The 23,417-nt window shown below is 35.0% G+C and overlaps 1 protein-coding gene across 2 annotated transcripts in view; it reads left to right on the forward strand.

Moving 5' to 3' along the window:
• The window catches only part of LOC114130906 (zinc finger protein castor homolog 1-like), an 84,877-nt gene that overhangs the window by 32,707 nt on the left and 28,753 nt on the right, over nt 1–23,417 (forward strand). For both annotated transcript variants that reach the window (XM_050202985.1, XM_050202986.1), the window contains exons 3-4: nt 9,566–9,723; nt 18,682–18,841. In XM_050202985.1, coding sequence (XP_050058942.1) covers nt 9,566–9,723; nt 18,682–18,841 — 318 coding nt within the window. The remainder of the gene's footprint in view (nt 1–9,565; nt 9,724–18,681; nt 18,842–23,417) is intronic.

Consider the following 23,417-nt stretch of genomic DNA (forward strand, 5'->3'; position numbering starts at 1 on the left):
TATAAATATCTAACTTATTTTTAATAATAATATGTGCATATAGTATAAATCCCATAAATAAGAACGCCGACGCAGCGCGTCAAACGATTCCGCGTGAAAATCGTCTGCGCAGACTGCTCGTACCTATATATATATATATTATGTTATTACATTGTGACGCGTACACGGCAATAAAGAGGTGTCTTGGAATAAATTGAGTTTTTTTATAAATTTCTTTACATTTGAGTGTTTCGGTGTCAATATCGGTCTGTCTGCAGCGGCTGTAATATATTATAATACACGCGTCGACTGCAGACGAAACGCTGCATAATGTTATATTTGAACGTATTACAAAATCCACACCAAACTATTATATGTTTCGTGTCGTACACATATTAACTGTATAAATTCGAAGTAGACACATGTTATTACATATTATCGGTTTGTCTAGTCAGCGAATTCTCTACGTGTATACTATTCACCTATATATTATATTGTACACACACAAATACATCACACGATGTATACGTTATTATTACGTATATCTACGTGTATAATACGTATGTATGGGATATATAATATAAAACCGTCCGCCGCCGCCGCCGCCCCGATGACCCTTCTTGACGAGTGCAATTGAAATGCTGCAATTTTGCGCACCGCTCGCGACGTGTTGTGCTGTGTCGGGTAGGGATGGCACGGAAACGGTAATCGGATTTTCTTCGAGCGGAAAACACGCTTTGTACGGTTTCGCCAATGCGGGTTTTTTTTTTGCAGCCAATGGCAAATTTCACCCCATTGTCTTTTGGGACAATTTTTTTCATCGCATTTTCTATTTCCTAGTACCTACTATATTATTTACTTATTTATTTCGTTTTTGATTTTCGTTATATTATTATTAATATTATTACTATTTTCCTACGTTGAAAGGTTTCGGAAACCTTCCGACCGCGCTCGACGGCGGCAGCGGCGGTTCGCGTGTATCGAGTCCTACCCCCGTCCGGATTTTATATAACACACGCGCGTAAACCGAACCTTATCGCATTATCACGCCCGCGGTATATGCACATAATATATGTAATATATTTATTATTATTATGTCGCGCATTTATGTCGTCGGTGCCTAGAAGAATGACGCCCGGGGCGTGTCTCTTGGCTAGCGTTGGTCACGGTGCTCCCAATGATAAATGGTTTTGCCCTTATACATATCATAATGTATTATAATTTTTATACTTTAACGTCGAGAAAAAATATATTACGGTGGTAAGAGGTGGTGAACACGACCTTGGCCGGTGGAATCTGGCAAAGTAGAACTTTGGAACTATTTGCTCGTGTATCGAGATTTTACGTCTTGAATTTTGCGTATCCACATAAATATTATGCTTCATTATACAATTTTCCTGGCTACAATGAGTATACACGCGCGCGGGGACACGTTTATCGTTTCCTAGTCGATTTCGATTATTATAGTCTTTGCATCGCCATCATCAAAACATATTGTACTCAATGATCGGCTGAATTATTTATCAAATAATATAACATGTTACGTAATATAAAATTTTAATATTATATCTTATTTATCAAAATGTTGAATCGTGTACAATCGTTAGATTACTTCTTGACTTGAGTCGTCCGCCGCCGTCTATTGTACTGACTTTAAAGAACATCGTGCTGATAAATCACCAATATGAGACTCGCCTTCGATCCCGTGTAAGCATCAGCACGGCGTGCAGCTGTAATATGTCTATGGCTGCACTATTCTTAGGCCGTAAAGCGTGCAGGTTAGCCGTAGGTTAATTATAACGACAGATAATAGAAATGGAAGCGAACACAGCCACGTCGGTCAATTCTTATTATAATCATAAATCATACTAAAATCACGAAAAACGGTTAATCATGACGTATTGTTTGAGAATAAATAAATACCGTTTTTTAAAATCATAGAATAAATTGTAAAACCAATATATATTATTTATAATTATACTGTACTGCGTGGAGTGTGTCACATATGTGGCACGTATCACCCTCAAACGAAAATATATCATTTGCATGTAGGAATACTAGGAAATTCCTCTATAAACAATTTTAATTTTGTGCGGCTTCCGAAAACAAATAAAAAAAATCTCGGTGTTTATAATATACTGCAGGTCGTTTCGCGTACTGTTTTTTTTTTTTACTTCTATTTCGGGAGCTCATAATATACGATAAATAATAATATATTTATCGAATTCGAAAGCTTCCGATGAGTCCCTCCAACCGAGGTTATGTGTGCGCGCGATTGCGATCGCGATACCTGCAGTGACATCCATCGTCTATATACGTAAAGCATATTTACTCGTTTTATCGTAAATATAATGATACATTTACCTACGAGCTATTTTTTTTTTTTATTCTCTTCGACGAATCACTCATTTGTCGGTTCTATGCGAAAAACTAAAGCGTGGCGCTTAAAAAAAAAAAGAATCCTTTATCTGCGTGCGTGTAATATTTAAATTATAACATTATACCTACATCACTATAAAGTGTATCGTACATCATACATGTGTGGTGTGTACACCACGCGTGCACGATGATGATGAACTCTCTTCCTATATAATACCACACTATATTATATTCTAGTCCACCACCTCGAGCCGGAAAATTATACTCGGTGGACATGTTATTTTAACTTTAAGACCGTTATTTGTTGAAATACGTCAATGTGTATAACGAGGTTATTACCGGGATCGACATCTGTAATTACACATTCTGTAACCATTATATTATTATTATTCGTACAATGTGTGCGTGTGCATATTATATACCTACAACGTACGCGTGGGGATATCATCATGCTCGAGTCTCCTACCACGGATTCGATTTTGAACTGCACTGCAGACGTGTTTTTATCGCGATGCGTGCTGATCACAAATTATAATGATATATAATATACGCTTATTAAACATATATTATATAGTCGTACACCCTATAAATTATAATCTATTTCTCTTACATCGTGTAATGGATTATATACTCCGTTGTACGTGTTTATTTGTCTGTTTGTTTTTGATTAATTTTTTTCTTATACCTGCCCAATCGATTCTTACAATATATTATGCATACTCGTCGAGATAACCCGAGTTCTTTTTTTCGCAATCCTCGCTTTGATGCTGTATATAGTGTACCTATTATTATTTATTATTAAATACCCTTCAGCAGGTCACACGACGACTTATTTACATTCTTACCGACAGAATTCACGTTAATTGATATATTACGACATTATATGCGTATAGAACAATATTGGAAGCGCCCACGTGTGGCTGTTCTACCGAAGAGTTTTTCTATATAACGACGTTATTATATTTTGATTTTTTCATCAATTATTATAATGATTTAGAGAGTCGTGCGTCAAAACACATATATACGGACCAACAGCGAGTTGTCTCGTTTTAATGGAAAACCATTCACCAGAACGCAGTTCGGGCCGGTCGCACATTATAATAATAACGTTTAAAAACCTTATATGTACATATACGACGTGTGTTATGTAGGTTCCAAAAGTCGTATATTTCTGCAGCTATATTATAATATATTATACGTCTGCGCTGGTGACGTGTGTCTGCAAACACTGCACGAAACCAGTCTCAGATATTTTGATTTCGCTGGTTATCAAATTACGGCCGAACGTTTAAATTTTCGCCGTTTTCAAGTCGTATATACCTATATTATGCATTTTAGTATTTACATTATATAGTATATAATATTATTATTATTACTATAAGCGGAAAAACACGAACACTAATGTCCGTTTCAATTATAATAATGTATAATATAGCGGTACTCTAACGTGGATATTATATAGGTACATATTATAATGGTAGTAGCATTTGTTACAAAACACACACACATTATAATATATTATATATTATACGTGTGCGTTAATACGATTCTAACGATCGTTATACGTTCGGACGCTTTTAATTTGATGGATTTTTTCTCAAGAACGCGGTCATCCGAAATCTTCGAACTTTCGGTGTATCTCTATAGTTTTATCTATATGGTTTATAGAATTATAGGTAAGCCTATATTAACGATAACTTGGAAAAGCAGATGTCAAAGAACCCCCGCCGAGGATCGGCGCATAAACTATAATAATATACAGCTGGCATACATCTGGCCAGGTAGGATAATCTTGTATATATATAGTTTTTTTTTTTTTTTTAATATTATTATTATTATTTATCCCCATGTACACGAAAAACACTTGAAAACATATTTTCGTACGATTTTTTCCCCCATTATTTAATCCTTTCGGTTATTCTCTGGGAACTCAGCGTAACCCCTTCCGATTCGTTATTTCGGGTGTCCTGGATACACATATACGCACGCACGCACGTAAACGCATATATATTTACGAACGATATGAGGGTTAAAAAACTGCACCACGACAGCTGCATGACGTGTGTAATCAGATTTTTCTCTTTTGTTTTGAGTTCAACGGCCAAAGGTTTGCGCGAGGATTTCCAAATAATACATAATATAGTAAATAGACCCTTGCACTCATGAACGATGGAAATTCCCAACTGCTACTGCATATATTTTATGATGCACAGTGGAAAAAAATAAAATATCTTAAATATCTATATTAAGATTTAAAATTCAGTGTTACGCCCCACATAGTAAAAATATACATATTTTGATATTTATATATTATAATATAATTTATACTATGGTGGTGGACGGTCGGAGAGGATAACGCGTAGTTATTATTATTTAAGTCGATAAACAATGATGTCACGATGGATCCGCGGACCAAAGAGGCTTACCGAAAAACGCTTACGTCACTTCGATCAATATGAACATAACTGTTTTGATTTACCAAATACGGCGTTTGTTGACGAGTGTAAGCCACGTTTTTTACTTCCATTTCGTATTACCAAGAGCACGTTCATTATACAACTTTTTTTCATTTTTTTTTTCTTTCCACTTTTTTTTTTATTTCAAGAAGAAATACTTAAACACGCACACACATATACGTACGCCTTATATAGGAAAACACATTGTAGAAACACACCAGATTTGTGTGTTCAATGGATTCTACTGTTCGTCAAGTGGCCAAACACATTGCAGCATGCACTACGTCCGCGTGTTTAAATATAATATAATACATTAACCATGAAAATAAGTATACACAAGTAATTTGGTTTTTATAAAAATACTTTGTTCGATTTTTTTTTTATTGTGTATGTGTGTGTACGAACGCGTATGTTGTAATATTTGAATACGATAAAATGTAAATAAAATTCTAATGAATTGAATTATAAAAACACATAACTCAATTACGTCGTAAATTCGTAAATTATTATCATTGTTGCAGCTTAATAATCAGTTATTTTGGTTGTATATATTATAATTTTTTTTTTTTAAATAATATAACGATATTTAAGCATAAAATATTAAAACGACATTGTAGAACATATAAAGTGGTATAATAATATACTCGCCTTATATACTTATTAAACGTGTGCCACTATTATACGTATGTATAAAATATTATAATATACGAAGAAAAGTGCACTTATAATATACAGTTGGAGTCAAACCACTCGAAATTAACGTTTCGAGAAAATACTTTCTAGAATATTTACGGAGGTTTAAATGTATGGTTCGATGGACTGTACATTGTTTTTGGTAAAAGAACTACTTCCCTGCGCGTATGAGTTACTCATGTGGAAAATGTTCAGTCTATTGTTATGTAGTGGCGTTGTTAACTAGTCCGATGGATGGATGCGTCTAGTCAAATGCGGTAAAAAATATCTTAATATCACTGACATTTTTATTTCTTTATTTATATTTTTTCTCATTGGGATTTGTTAAATTTCAATTCGTCTAAAAACCAACACAGAGCCAGTCACTTGTGACGATCTCCATTTTTCCGACGAAAAAAATATAATTCTAGACAGTTGCCCGGAAATAATGAACTATTATATTCATTAATATTTCATACTACTGCAGTGTATGTGTGTGTATTAACAAAACGTATTCATTAAAATTCGTGGAAATTAATCATTACAACTGTAGAGCGGATGTACTCTATATAGCTTTATGCATAATTTTTCGGATAGTTAAATACTTAAATAAACAACTCGTCTGAAAATGACCAAAAATTCATGAATAATTTACCAACAATGATATAGGTGTAACTATAGTAGCAGTATTTAATATAAGAATAATTTCTTCGGTTATCCTGGTAAATTATAGGTGATATCTTTCAACAGGTATCCGCTTAATATTATGCGCGCGTATAATATTATATATTTATATATTTTGTATATTATTTGCCTAATAATATGTATTTATGCATATTATATTTGTAAATTACTAACAAAAAATACTGCTGACGTATTTTATTGCTCAATATTGACGAATAAAACAAGAGGGAAAAAAACTTTTTTCTAGTTTGATATTTTTGGGGAAAAAACTTTGGGGTCTCCGGTATAGGTCGTTAATCTTTTTGTTACTTCAGTACGTCGTCGAGGACTTCGGAAAAAAAAACGTATAAAATAAAACGATCTTCACTATTCACACGCAATCTAACTCTATCATCGAAGCCTTCTCTTTTTATTATTATACAATTTTTTTTTATTGTCAAATCGTATAATATAAATGCAAAAGTATCCTGCCGAGTTTTCGACAATGGGCGGCGAGCCACGTATACGTACAACCAATACCTACCTATCTTGTCAGCTGCGGGCTGTGTTTTTTTGCAAAATCATATTCCGGGTTAAACGCCCAAGCACGGTGGGAATAAAATAGGATGTCATCCATTAGTCCCCTTTAAAAAACGTAAAAAATTATCCCGGTCCCAGGATATTATGCGGAGCGAAAAAAAAACCTCTCGTTTATATAGCTTTTAACCTGTTCAATTGATCTCCCCATGTGTCTGTGCATCGTATAAATTATATATATATATAATATAATAATGAGGATATCAAACTGCCGAAGGGGACTGCAACAACAGTACGCGGTATACGGCGTTAGAGTGTACGATTGTGCGTGTGTACGGTTATTAACAGTTTCCACCGCAAATAATATTTACCCGTTTTACGGAAACCCTCGAGCAGAAATATTCGGTCCAAAAAAAAAAAATACATATAATAATATACGATATATGGGGGGTGACAAGTGTGACACAGGGGTCGAGGGTCTCTTTTTTCGGACGCTGCAGCAGCACGAACCCCCAGCGCAAAGGCACGCACGCACGCACGCGGATTAAGATGGTAATGACGGGAACGAAATAACCGAAACACTCGAAATTTTTTCATCTTTTTTTTTTTTTTTTATTCATCCTTCCGGGTGTCACATTACCGACGCATTGTGCTCCACTTTTACGGGTCCCTGAGTCACAATGGAAAACGGATTGAACCCGTCCACGCGAACCACGCTGTAGCGGGGCGAAATGCAGATCGCGAGAGCAATATAATGTTATATTATTAGGTATTATATTATGTAGAGGCGTTTATTGTATACACAATATAGATATTATTATATCACATATAAAATAGGTATCATCGACTATTGTACGTAAATAATATATATTTATAATACGTAGTGTATATTTGTATATATAAGCAGTCGTTATATTAGTATCATTTCGTTATTATTATTTTTTGGGGGGAAATAATGATTCCTATAATACTGGTATATTAAATGGGCATGTAAAAAAAAAACAAAACCTATAAATTAGTCAAATGTAAAATATTCCAGTAGTGGAAACTACTTTTTAATTTAACATGTAAATGCGTATCCGGAGCCACCGTTTGCGACTTCTCACGCGATTTAGTAATTTTGGTGGTGTATTCATATATATGTATATTATATTTTAAAAAACAGTCAAAAATAAAAACATTAACCCGACGATTACCGACCGTGATCCATGTCGACGAGATTAACGCGTTATACTGACTAAACGACAGTTACTTGACGACGATAATGGGCGTATTTACATAAAACGCGCTACAAATATGTACACCTATATGCGATGTACGTATATAATAAACAAGCAACCGGGAAATAACGCGACTGGTCAAACAACACGAAAAACGGCATAAACAATTTTCAGGAATTCGTAGTAAACAATATTAATTCGAAGACAAATCATTTTAATTTACATAATACCATATGATAGCCAGTAAAATGGTCGCAAAACCAATCGGATAAATATCTACTAGTTTGAAAAAAAATCAAAATCACATACCGTCATTGCAGACGGAGACGTTGCGTTGGCGACAAAATGATTTCGGAAAAAGTTATAGGTAGAGTTCTACAGCGTTTTGTTGGAAATGACCTATGCTAAAATCACCCGCAGCTGATCGCAATTTATTACGAACGTTTCTATTTGCGAACGCCAAATTGCAGTTCGTACACGATATATGTATAACATATTATTATAATTTATAATATACTCGTATATACCTACGGGCTATACGTTCTATTGCGGCGTGTTAATGACACGGCCGTACAATTGAATATATAATATGCGTGCGCACAATTTTTTGATATTCGACGATAACTCTTTGGGTGCGCTATACTATATGTTATCTTGGTAATCTCTAGAGTCGACTATCGCGTTATTTGCGTATATTCCTAACATCCGACAACTATATAGCAGCAGTATAGCGTGGTCGCGTCTTCGTCACGTTCGTCGTTCTAGATACGTCAAACAGACACTCCGGGGATTTTCGACGTTGGATTTTTTTGTGACTTCTCGCACGATTTCTCGGGGAAAATATAAATTCACTTCACGATTTCCGGCAAAAGAAAGAGAATAAGAATGATAAACGCGTGTGATGTTATTCAAAGACGATAAATAATAAAAACGAATAATAATAATAATAACAATAATATATTATACATGTATAATACTCACATAAATAATATATTACATTATTATTATTATTATTATTATATATTGTAATAATATGTGAACCACATTTTCATTAGTTCATTACGCGCATAATATAAAAATGCCGTACTGTGTATGCGCTACTGACGCCCGCGGCGTTCCACAACTCCGATACAAATATGAAATAAAAAATATTAAATGTGTGTGTGTGTGTGTACCTATACAAAATTCTTATCTTACGGCCAACTGACAGGTTCACAAAAATTGCCCCAAAGGCGTGTCATAGTCGTCGGTTTCTACGCGTATATCGCCGGGCGATAGAGAGCACGATTTTTCACCTCCTTTATTTTTTGCTCCGGTTTCGTGTTTACCTTATTTCACGTCCGTCTGTGACACAATGACTAATGCGTTGATTGTGTAAATATGTGTGTACACCACTACGTTTATGCGGCAGCCACTGTATTATTGTATATTATGTCTGTGCCTATATCTATCTATGTATATTGTGTATGTAGTCGGGGGTATTTGTGTTAACGCTCCCGTACGCGCGCTTTCAATACTCTAATATATACGTTTATTACTATTCGACTTTGGAGATACCGTGAAGTCTGTATACGACGTGTTTTGGTCGGATATATTATAATAATATAACGAGGACGTGTTAATAGAATTTTAGTTTTAACAAGTTTCGTTTTATTTCAGGTCGTATATTGGAATCATTGGCTGCCAGAGGCGTGGGTCTGTACCCAGCTCTGGGTCTGCCGTTGCTCGCGGCCCAACACCAAAAACCGGCTAGCGTCTCGTCTGCTAGTCCGCGGTCCAGCCCGGCAAATTCGGCTCCGTCTTCGCCTACACAAAAGGTAATTATTTATCAACATAACATAATATACATCATACCTACAATGATATTATTGTGATAGACTGAACGTCGTTATACTCGTTATGCGTCTTCTTAGAGTTCCCACTCTATGTGATGTACAAAATAAATACGCAGCATATTTTAGACGATATCAGACGCTGTGATGCACAAATGCACTTTTTGTTAGTATTTTCTATTATTGCGTTATAGATTAGAGTATATATACATAAATCTATAAGCATGTGTGAGTGTGTATGTACTTTTCCTATATATATAGAGAAATACTGATCTTTGTTTCAGCGCGTCAAAATGTATTATGTCGTCAATCGATAGCTTTTCCTTTTTTTTTCGCATTAACTTTCCGAGCTTATACACTCGTCTTGCACTGTACATTTATATAGGTACGCCGTTGTGTGTGATTTTTCACGAAAAGTTGTGTCTCTTACGTACACCAACACGCTGCACACACATACTCGCGGGCTCAAATGCATTCTGTAAATGCACAAATGTATATTATATATACTGTAAAGAGATGAAGTTGTATGTTGTTGAAAATCGACTTATGTAAAAACAGTTTTTACTCCCTACTCGCCGCGGTACAATATAACATTGTGAGCTCGCGTCAACAAGTCGCCACCACCTCCTCCCTAAAATGTCCGTACCCTCAACCCTCGCGTTAATATAGTCGCCGCGAGTCCGCACGAATACGTTAGTCCGACGATATGTTGTATACGCGCATATACTATTTGTGGATAAACGCAAAAAATATTCTACTCGAGTTCACTAAAAATTCATTGCATACGTGTGCGCGCGATATATCAGAGTTTATTGATCTGACATTGTTACTTATGTATAACGATACGCGTCCACCGGTCTGTACAGTTACAACTAGTAAACATAATAATTTATATATCTAGTACACCATCGAGTTATAACAACGATAATAACAATATATAGATATATTGTATTGTGTGCGATGCGAGGCGTGTCGTGGAGCCAGACATCGAGAGGAACTTCGAAAATCGGTCGGGTGGTCGGGGGATACGCGCTAAAGAGGTTCAACGAAAAAAAAAAAAGTCACAAAATAATTACGACGTAATTATCATATAATTACCCCGCCGATGCGATGTAACGATGACGGTGACGCCTCGAGAATTCGATAATGTGTGCCAGTGTAGAACGTTATTATTTATATAATACGAGACCGAAGAATATACGGAAAAAATGAGTGTGTGCGCGCTCTTAAGGATCGGCCAACATTAGACAAGGCGTATATGTATATATATATATAAATATAAATATATATTTCTGTATAAGACAGTATTATTATTTTATAAATATATATATATTTAGTACGACAAGAGCCATTAAACGTTTCGGTATTGTGTGCAAATCGGGTCTAGAAAGCCAACGGAGAATAATGGGTGTGTCGTACATATTTTTATGTTTGTGAATATAAATGCGTATGAAAAAAAAAAAAGAAAAATTAAAAATTAAATATTAAAAAATAGTGTGATTGTTGTATAGGTTAGCCTACAACCGTGCGTGAATATTAATGCGGTACTTTGCGTTCGCGTATAATATATACGTAGTATGAGTATACCGTATACCTACGTATACGGTTATATGAGTTTAGAATCGACAATATATAATAATAATAATGTAAAATGACGTGTGTTTAGGTCGATCGCGCATCATCGCCGGTGCCCATTTTATTTAAACACACACGCGCACGCTCGCAAACACACGAGAGATACCTGTATATCGTATATATAGGTACGAAAATTATATTAGAAATTTTTAATCGCCGTCGATTTAACGACGATTTTTACCGATTTGCTAATCATCGTACTTATATTATGTATTGTAATGACGACGATAATAAATTAATAATCATCATATTATTATAGGTATTAACGTTATTACATATTGCACCCTCGGCCCGGCTAATCGAATAAAGATTTACCTATTATTCGTCGGAGAAACACACACACACACACACACATATATATATATATATTGTGCGCTTCGTAAGTCTAATACATACGATAAAATATACGACGACGGGACGTAATTATATTATTACTCTGTCGCGTAATTGCGAATTTTATCGGTTATTTAGTACGCGTGTCTGTCTACGCACGACGACGACGTATACATTGTACTATACGGTTTGATATTCGCTAATGCTTACGGTTTTCGCCGTATGCACAATAATATATTATATAGGTAGGTACGCGCGCACAGTGGCGTAGCCAGGATTTTTTTTAGGGGGGGGTTTTTTTTAGTAATGAAATAAAATAAATCTACAACCGTATTGAAATAATAAAATAATTGAATGATAATGATTATTATCACCAGTGCAGTCGATAACGTGAATACGGCATAACAGAATACATTTTACCACGAATAAATGATTGTTTTTCTATATTATAAACATTATATTTTTGATAAAAATACGGCCCAAGGGGGGGGTTTCAACCCCCAAAACCCCCCCCTGGCTACGCCACTGCGCGCGCATCATAATCACCAACGTGATATAAATCTCGCCGTGACGGAATATTAAATATTATTGTCGTCGTCGTCGTCGTCGTCGTCGACTACATTTCACTGCCGCGCATACGCTCGTATAATAATCAGAAACGAAATACATATTATCGTTGTCTTCGACGTCGTCTAATAAATAATAATAACAAACACGCGCGTATCGTATTATAATAATGTACTATATACGTTATATTATTATCATGTGCCGTAGACGAAATATGGAAAACGTTTGCCTTTGATTCGGGTTTTTTTTTGTTTTCGTCCTCCAATCCGACTGCCATCGCGATTTTTCTCGCGAAATTTCAATTTATTACCTGTAAAATTATCACAGCGCGATCCGTCGTCGACTCTAACACGAAATATTATATAGTAATAATAATAATATACTAGTCCGTTGAGCCGTTATTGCACAACGATGAATATTATTTACGTGCGAAATATACGCGTACATGCACGCCGCCGCCGCCGCCGCCGCCGCCGTATAACAACGAGGGTCATGGCGCGTGTAAATTTATTTCGGAATAATTTTTTCGCGAATAATAATGCAAATCTTCGGGATCTACGGCGGCGGGCGGGGTCTGTATACGTATAAGCGGCCGAGACGTCGTCGATGACGACTGCGACGGCGGCGGCGCGTGGTGAACGACGCGAATACACCGCGCGGAATAATAAAAAAAAAAAACCGTATAATTCGAAGCGAACAAAAAAAAAACTAAATAAATAATATAAGGATAATAATAATAATAAAAGGCATATATTAAGCGTTGGTAATGTACCTAATACCTATATAGTGTCTTATGGACAATGGAATTTTTAGCGTTTCCGAAGGGCATTTTCTGCAAACGATTTCAGATCAAACTACAGATCCGATAAAATTATGTACTATTGCAAAACACAATATTGTATATTATAACATTTTGGACGCGGCTATGAGCGATCGCGAGAAGACATTCGTACCGTTTAAGTTTATATGAAAAATTAAGAATTATTTTCCACCCACGTTTGTCTCCGCGCGTACCTACAGCATCATATATACATGCACAGGAAATCCGTTTTTATTCGCACATATAATGTGCTAGTGCCCGCGAAAAATTCTTCTTAAGATTTCTCAAATCATCCACACCTATAGAACACTTGTACACACACACACAATAATATAGCTGGATTACCCTTGTCATGGCTTATGATTTACTGTCATGAATTTACTATATTTTACAACAATTTTCCTGCCTTGTGCAGGATATAATAGGATTCCTCCCTACCGTATAGGTATTGCAGGAGAACTACAGAAGAAGGTGTTTTGTTTCAACAACAAAGTACACATAATATCTATATATAATATTATGTTCCTGCTCAGATACTCAGATCGCTATCGCTATGTGTGCTTGTACGTGCGCGTGTGCTATCAAAACCGGAACGGAATCGAAATATCGTTATGATTTCGTTTCCCCTCTTTACATAATAATATTACATTCGTTTAACTCGCTTTTAATTATTGCCACGGACCGTGATAACTATCGCGTGTTCTTGTCCAATACAACATTATCGCTTATTCGTATACCTATGTATAATATAATGGACAAATGATGTGCTCATAATATATATAAACGTATACGTATATTATAGGAACACATTTTATGTACATACCAAGCGCTCGTTCCGGCCGACTGACCAAAGAGTCGGATCTACCGCGTTGGTAGGTATATATACGTAATATACGTTTACTGAAAAAAACTACACGTGTTTCGTACATTTATCTTTTAAACGGCACATTAAACATTATGTAGTATGTATATATATCCCGACGAAACGATTTAAATTAGCAAATTGTATGCATCCGAAACAATGCGCGATTTAAACCATCATTTATACTGGCTGTATATTGTTTCTAATTTCTGTCGTTTTTATTTTTTTTCGCAAACATTTTGTATAATATTTTACTGTGGAAGGGCAAAGGAGGCATTAATGAGGTTACATTTCGCATTTTGTTCGACGGTAATTCTGTATGGCTGACTCAGCCAATTTATAATGTATATTGTAATACCTACTCTATGAACGTTAAATTCGGACTAAAAACGCACAAAAATCCCATAATCAATATAAAAAGCCGGATTCTGTAGTCTTACTATCATACACATTTTTTCCGTATAATACTCGTCTACATCAACATCATAGCTAGCCGCACGATTCGAGATACCGATCGACGATTATTGATTTCAATAAGCGTGGGTACACTATATTATAATCGCCGGAGTTTTCTGTCGTCTATAAGCGGAACATCGTCGCGATCATTTTCCGTTCGAGGCGTGCAGGGTACACCTGTGTTATAGAAAAAAATTAATGTTATGCGATCCGTCACGTGCAGTATATATTATAATATAACGTTTTTAGCGCGTACATTAATTAAGTACAACGTATATATTATATTATGATATATACTGTATAGTCTGCCACTATATGCAGCCGCCTCGGCGAATGTCCGACAGGAGGTTGACATTTGACCTGTAATTTTTCGCCAATGATAAAAATTATAATGCTACGGACGCGAATAATGTTCAAAAACTACCGTCAACCGGTGCCGGTGCCGATGGCGCGGTCAGTTCGACGTCTATCAATAACGCGCTTTCTAAACTATATATTTCGTCCGTTTGGGTCGGGGAAAATTATTACAGTAATAATGAAATAAAATATGCGACTAGATGACGCATGATTTACACATATTATATATTAGAAAAAAAAATATCTTAATACCTATTCCTATATTATACTCCTCTCCTAAATAATAATATATCGTTATTATTATTACCATTATAATATACTGGTTTTTATAATATACAATATACATAATATATTTCGCACCACTACCGGTTTCAACAGATCACCAATCCGACGGTGGCGGACCAGTGAGTTGTATTTATATGACTCGTAATAATATGCGTATAATCTTACAAATTGTCGATGCAGAGTTTGCGAACGCTCACCTGGGCATTCGATCCGTGAGAGACGTGCATTTCACGGAAACGGGACGTGTTATAATAATACGTCAATCCGACGTGCAGATGTACGCAGGTATTTCGAGGTGCATTCCGCCCGATATCTTCGTAATATGCATTGCATATTTTAAAAAAAATCTCGTTTTAAAACGATTTTGGAATTGAATTTTGTCGTTTAAAGCTGGTAGTCATCGTATAACATTAGATTATAACGTGGGCCAACAGTTAACTCATCGAATTAGGTACCTATAGGTAATATATTATATTATACAATAGATAAGATTTATCACACTGCATAATATTATAACACTGCCATTGTCGTGGGTAGATGAAAACATATTATCGACAACGAAATTATTTTTCTGCCCGTATATGCGTAAAATGTCAAAATATTTCTCGACGTGTTATCGCGCATGTATAATTTCAATTTTCGAATTTCCAAACAAATAGTTATCTGTGTTATGTTATTTATATTTTTTTTCTTAATACAAAGGAAATATGGATAGGTGAACTGGCAGGATTCTGTTTTTATTTATAGTATACCGTATAATATCCAAGATTAATAATATATTCTTGGTAAATATTTGTTGACAACTGAAGTCATAATAACATTTGAATCAGCTGATTTGTTGAACGCTACAGCAGCTCTAACAATAGCTCCGGCGTCATCGATCCCGCCGTTATTATTCTTATAAAATATGTTTTAATTAAAAACAATGAAAAAAAAAAATTATTAGTGCGTTCTCCGAAAGCCGCTATTGTTTCAAAAAGTCAAACTATTCGTATAACATTGTATATATTATATATATTATGTATAATTGTATAAATCGAAACGTCGTCGGTCACAGCGACCTGATAAACGCGCTCGTGAGCGTGCGCACGTGTTTGTATAAATCTCACATTTTCGCAATACGTGTAAAAATTGCGATTCGGATTTCGCGAAAATCCTTGATCTACACGCGCGCTCTGCCACTGCCGTTTTTCTGTTACACGTAAACGTATGTATGTATGTGTGTGCATGTTGGTTACGTGAACAATGGACATGACCTTAAAGAGAGGAAGGATAAAATTTAAAAGGAGAAACGAAAAATAAAAACACTAACACACACTATAATACCATGCGCGACAACAACGTTTACAATTCGGAAATTTAAATCAGCAGCACTGCAACACTCCAACACCCCCTCCCCAACCTCTTTCCTCGTTTTGGCGGACCCGCGAGTCTGTATAATTTTTGCGAAATCGTATAAACAAATTCGGAAAAAAACGCGTCGACGTGAGGACATGTGGAGGAATGAAGTGTGATGGTGGAAGGGTGCGGGGAGGTCTTAACGCGTTTACCTACCTATATATATAATATATATATATATATATTATGATACGATTTCTACACGTTAAAAAAAGGAATAATAACCTCGGCCTATCTTTCATTAGAATCTGCAATTATTCAAATACATCCGCGTTTTGGAATCGAAATTCGCATTGTAATAATAGGCGAATTTTTTTTTATTATTATTATTATTCCTTTACATATATCGAATCTCCCCCGTGGTTCTGAATTTATTATTACTCTCTTTTTTCTTCTGTTTTCGCTTGTTTCACAGCGCCGCCGAATAGTATAGCAGTGTGTATATGTGCAGCACTCCTGCCCCGTCTCCACGCGTTTATTGTCTATTATATAATATAGGTACCTATATATACATTATACGCGTATACAATGCTAAAGGTAATAATAAAGTAAAAAAAAAACACATAATAATATAATATATATTAATATATTATGTATAGTATATAGCAACACGCATCGACGAATTTCGGTTCCCCGCGGGAGTGTAAAATTCAAATTGTCTAGGTGGCGTCTTATCCGCGATGAAAAGAATTTTACCCCTTTTTCGCACAAATACCTTTTATCATTAAAATCATGGTAATATATACACGGTTGGGCCTGGGCGGGTGATGCTGTTTATAAGCCAAAAAATGATTAGTTACTCTTTTCCATTCCTTTCCGTGGGACCTAATAGAAATGTAATTCTTAAAATAAATTTTTTAGATAAGTGTATGTACAATAATGTATGTGAATAATAATTATTATTATTATTCAACCCCAAATTCAAACGCAAAAAGATTTATTATTTTTTATTCGCATCCTATCCCAGCGTAATTATTGTTATTATACAATACCACTGCCGCAAAAAAGTCTCTCTTCCTCTCTGTTTTTAGTCTCCTCCCGTCGACATCGATGGCCGTCCCCGTGTGAATCGTATGCAAATGATATCGTTATGCCGAGCACACGCTGTGTATGTGTGTGTGTATGTTTTGCCGCCGTATCGTGTAGGTATATAACTGCCGTACGTCACGAACGTCGTTGCCGGCTATTGTTGTTAAAATAAGGAACGACGATTGCACAATCTCGTAACTACGATATTCGCATTCGGCTCTTATAACTTAGTGAAATGCGAAAAATCCAATCCGCGCATAATATACCTGGATACTATTTTATTATAATATGTACAGACCATGTTTGCGCATAACACAATTTTGTTCAATTAAACATACACTACATTCCAAGTTTATATAAACGTGGTAAAACATTAATATCATCTGTTTGATCGTCAAACATTTATTTATATTTATAAATATTTTCACCTATTACGTATACCTAATATGTATACATTTACATTTTACAGCTGACATGCGTCAGTTTAATATACATATAATAATAATATGTAATTATATAAATCAGAGATGTGTATAATATGCAGCGGACGTGACGAATGACGAGCGTATATGTATGTGAAAAATTCGATATCATTTCATCAACGCGGTGCTATAATAATAGGTATACCTATATGAATATATGATCATTAACAACGATTTGTTTCTGATAGGTTATGTATGTAGTTATTATTAATTCCGTTTTAAGTTTACATTTTGAGAAAAAACATACACGCGTATGATCATAAGTATATTCTATTGCCAAATTGTTAAAAGCTGCGCAATCATAATAACGCCATGAAAAATTAAAAACACATTAAATTTATCATATTGTTACATGTACATTACCCACTGTTAAACGTATCTATTATTACATAAAACACCATTTTTGATGGAGTATAAATATAGGTAAGTAATATACGATATATTACACGAACAATAAATAATACGATTTAAAATTTAAATAACTATGCGTGGTTATTTAGCGCCCGCGCGCACTTACACACACACACATACCTATAAGTGTTTTTAACTGGGAAGAATTTATTATTAATCAAAGTTTTATATTCTGCGTGTATAATATTAGTCAAAATCGTTTGCCCCATTTATATAACGACGAGCTATATCACAATCATCATTACAATATATAAATTTGCGTAATGTTAACGTTGTTAGTAAAACGATTTTTGTTTTGTCTTTTGCAGCACGTCTCACCGTCTGTCATCGTACCCTTGCCTCCGACACACAGGGACACAGCCAGTACCACAGCTGCGATGACGTCACTAGGCATTCAGACCCTGTCGCCGCACTCGGCAGTCACCGCTCCGCTCACGGTGCCGACACCGACCTACGCCAATGCCCAAGGTCAGTGAATTGGAAAAAAAATAAAAATAAAACAATTTATATATATATATATATATTATATGAATAAAACCTCTACGTGCGTCGATGCGTGCTCATAGTATATATGTGCGTCACATATTACATATATATGCAAGGGTTGAGGCTTAAAACAATTTGTTGGTTCAGGTTTTTCTTTTTTTCTTTTTTGGCAAACGAAACGAAAGCCCATAACCTCGATATCGGTATATACCATCACCACTACCACAACCACCTCCATCCATCACTCCCCTTTTACTCGTCACTCCCCGCCACCCTTGACCGTCTATTTTGGTGCACGGGTGGCGCGAGATGAACAAACGAGTTGATTTTCTCTCTCTCTTTCTCTCTCTCTTCGTTTGCCGTCCGATGGTATTTGTGTCAAGCGATCGGCCAAAAGCCGACTATCGCAAATGTCGTGTTTTCCAAACAATGCGGGAAATGCACAACCGCTGGCCGCATGCGAAGGTCAAATACCGGACCGCCTTTACGCTCTTTTATTCAAAAATAAATCCCAAAAGATCGATGAACCCGTTCGAGGAATCCGTCCACGTTACGCTTTTTTAACGTGGTTTCTTTTAGCACATCTCTTATTTTAAATCTTGGCGGACGAATGGACTTTTAGTTATTTAATTTATATAGTTGGCTATACATGAATGTATGTATAAGGTATTATACCGCGTGTTGTGCGATTTGCTTCCCTTAACGGCATCGGTCGTCAACCATCGCGGTCTGTTTTCCAAAACAAAATAATATAAATTGACCCATTCTCAAAGTTAAAAGTAAGGGCGTTATCTGTGATTAAGCGTCGGCTTATTTTCAATATTTTAGTTTTCAAACAAGATATGAGCATTTTTAATTTGTATTTGCCAAAAATGAATAACTTCTTAAAAAAAAATTCGACACTAAATCTTATGTTTAAGTTTTGTAAATAGGCCAATTTACATTATTATTTAAGATAACAACATAAAATTGGCGTTTTATACGTTTGTAAGACATATGCAAGATACACCTTACCTTTTAGGATAAATTATATGATAATAATACGCTCAACATGCGAGTAAATATCTACGTACATTAAGCGAGAACTGAGGAAATGAATCGGTCGATTATATACACCGCGATGGACTGTGATCATCGGGTATTCATGGATATTATTATTATTATTCGTATATTTTTTGTATATTGATAGGATCCGTACTGACAGCGGGGTTGATTTGAAAATTACGGGCAATTGATTCGAAGCATAATAATCCGACGTGGGAAATGTGAGCTACTCAGTTAATACATATAAGTATATATATATAATTATATGGGATGATGACGATATCGTAGTAACGTATTTAAGCGCGCTCGGTTAAGTTTCCACAAAAATGCGAGAAAAACGATACCGCGAACGTAACCCGATGCCTTTGTCCGATGCGTGTAATCGTCGATTGTTTTCTACACGAACCTTTTTTTATGTTCCCCTCTCTCCGCATACGCACGAGGGTGTATTTTCCTTTCGTTTTTTGTTATTATATTTTTTTCCTATCGTCGCCACTCACTAAAGGTTTGCAACGGTCTTTTTCTTGTTGACTATACGAATCCTGCTATAGTCTGTTTCGCATTGCGCCAAAAACCTTTTCGCCACATCAATACACGCGTTTACTGTACACAACATTTTGTTTTAATTTTATTTTTTACGAATATTTTGAAACTGTTTTATTTTCTTGGCTCACACCGGTAACGGCAGCGGCGTCGGTATGTAAAGAACGCATCAATTGCTCACATTTCTTATAGGCCCTCGCCACCGCCATCGTCGTCATCATCGTAGTAGTACTTACTATGTGTACATTAGCCTATAATACGGCATTTGTATCAATCTAAATTTATTAACAGAACCAGTTTAGAGCAATAAAGACCAATTGCTGTTTGTCCGACGTCGTTTCCTCTTAACCCGTTCCGCAGACGAATGGGAATATATACTCGAAAAAAAAATTAAAATAATAATAATAATAAAAGATGAAAACGGTAACTGTGAGGGAAAAAAAGAAAGAATTCGTAGACGATGAAAAAAAGTATGTATTAATAAAGAGTTTAACGCGCATATGCGGGACTCGACAATTTAGCAATCAAACACAATAGCTCGTTTTAATGAACCGCTTTCGGACGATTTACTGTTTGCCCTAAGGTCCCATGTGATTGAGGTTAAACCGATTTTATTCAAATCAAAACCCGGTCTAACTAGATCATATATAATATATATATAACATAAATCATTACAATTTCAAAAAAAAAACATTCACTCATTAATTCCGCCAGCGAATTAGTCTTAAACGATCATTGATTACTGCTCTCCCGTGTGTGTACATAATATAACTACGCGGCTTTAGCTATTGTAACTGTGTAACTGCATAGAACATTGGAATATGTTTGATTTATATATATAATATTATAAAACGATATACAGTAACGATTAATAATATACGCAATAGTACAAATAATTTGATCCTACAGTATGATATAATATTATATGCTGTACATAACCGTATTGGTTTATTTGTGTGGACAACTCTTAACTATATAAATATGCACAAGCGTCAAAATTTCACAACGATATGCATTGTTTTAAATACGATAAAAAAATAATTCCAATTCATTATTACTTATTACTTATTAGTCATTAGTATATGGTTTTTATTTAATTTTTTTTTCACTATAGTTTGTTGTCGAAGAATCTTAAGTTGTATGTCACGATCTTTCGCAAATATATGTTTACAGATAATATATTTATACGTACACAACGTCGTGAGATATCGTGGTTTGTAGCAAACAAACAAAAAAAAAAAAACTCATATAATTTAAATTATAATAACAAAACACGCAGTGAATTTGTTTAACAAATACTTCTATAAAAGTCGTGAATTTTTTTTATTTTTTTTTTTTATGTACCTATGCCGTATAAAAAATTCAAGAATCTCGGTAATGAAAATATGTTTGAGTGTTTGATAGTATAATATTTTTAGATTTTATGTTTTCGCTGTTACGTAGTAAAACACGTTGTCGTTAGCCAAAAATAAAAAATAAAATCGTTCTGAAATATTATTTCGTAACCCTTTGCAAGTATTAAAAAACATGTTTTCAATATTATACTTATTAGTTATTTCTAAAATGACTAATTGGATTTTTCCCGTAAACGAAATGCAAAAATATTGGGTAGTCGTCATACAAATCCAATGCAATATAATTTAACAACTATCCTTCGGTATCTTATATAAGTTCGTAATAAATTATGTACATTATAAATTTATGCACTGTACGTCTGTACACTGTGCATAATGTTAATTATATTATAAATGTTCATATATGCGGCTGCAGGGTGTAGTACACATTTATACACACTCATATTTTACCGCAAACTATCGTTTACATGTCATCCTTACAACCAGAGCGAACCTTGTGTGAATTGAAATCGAGCAAGTGTAAACAGACACGGGTGGGGCGCAAAAAAAAAGACATGCTTGTCACTCATTCAACTGGGGGGTGTTTTTTTTTTATGTCATTTCTGCGTTTTTCTGAAAAAAATGATATACATTCGTTATTATGTGTGTAAAATGTATATATATATACAAAGTATGTACAAAACACGTGTACCTATAAACGAATCCCCATATTTCTTGCACCCTCAAAGCGCCACCGCTGCCTCTGCCGTAATAACTACAACCGCTTACCACGAGGGACGATCGAACATTAGCTCCGATGTGATTTTTTGGCTATTGTTTTAAAGAGTTTATTATATACGGAAAAAAACTTATACTCAAAACTTATAAACACTTACATTACATAATAATAATGATATTATAAAAAACAATAACCTACAGCGTATATAAACAATAGAGTGATTTATCGGGAACCCCGAGACGTATGTTTTGATTATGTTTGAAGAATTTTCCCAGCCTACATAATACATAATGACGTAGTCGACGAGTTTTGTATTGCAGGAGAGGTAGAGGGGAAATCCATTATAACATTTGGTAAAAAAATTTTCTTTTTATTGATAGTCTTTAGATAGTTTGACGTCGATTTCTCGTCAACCGAATTTATTTTATATATTTATTATACCTGTACACGATTATTATTGTGTATACACAATATACATCTCTTAGTTCGTATACATACACACACACACACACCATATACATTATTTAACAATATAGATACAGATAATAGTTGGTAGCGACTAAACAACGAGGATTTGACAACGTGTATGTTTTATATTATGTATATGACTATACAAACGGTGTAATAAAAACAGAAAAAGCACTCGTTTGGGTTCACTCGAGTAATAATATTATAGTTTTAAACGACGTTAGAGTGGTGTATTTGTGTGTATAGCAAGCTTAGGTATATTATATGACACTCAAAGTGCGCATATAGTTGTATATGTTCGCGATTCGAGTATTCGCGCGGCCGGAACTGCATCATTTCTTTCGTATATTATTCTTATAACCCGTTTCTCGTAGAATGACTGTAGTTCGACGAAGTGTTGTGATTTCCCACCTCCCCCGAATATTTCGTT

This window comes from Aphis gossypii, chromosome 3, assembly GCF_020184175.1.
Source record: "Aphis gossypii isolate Hap1 chromosome 3, ASM2018417v2, whole genome shotgun sequence".
NCBI lineage: Eukaryota > Metazoa > Arthropoda > Insecta > Hemiptera > Aphididae > Aphis > Aphis gossypii.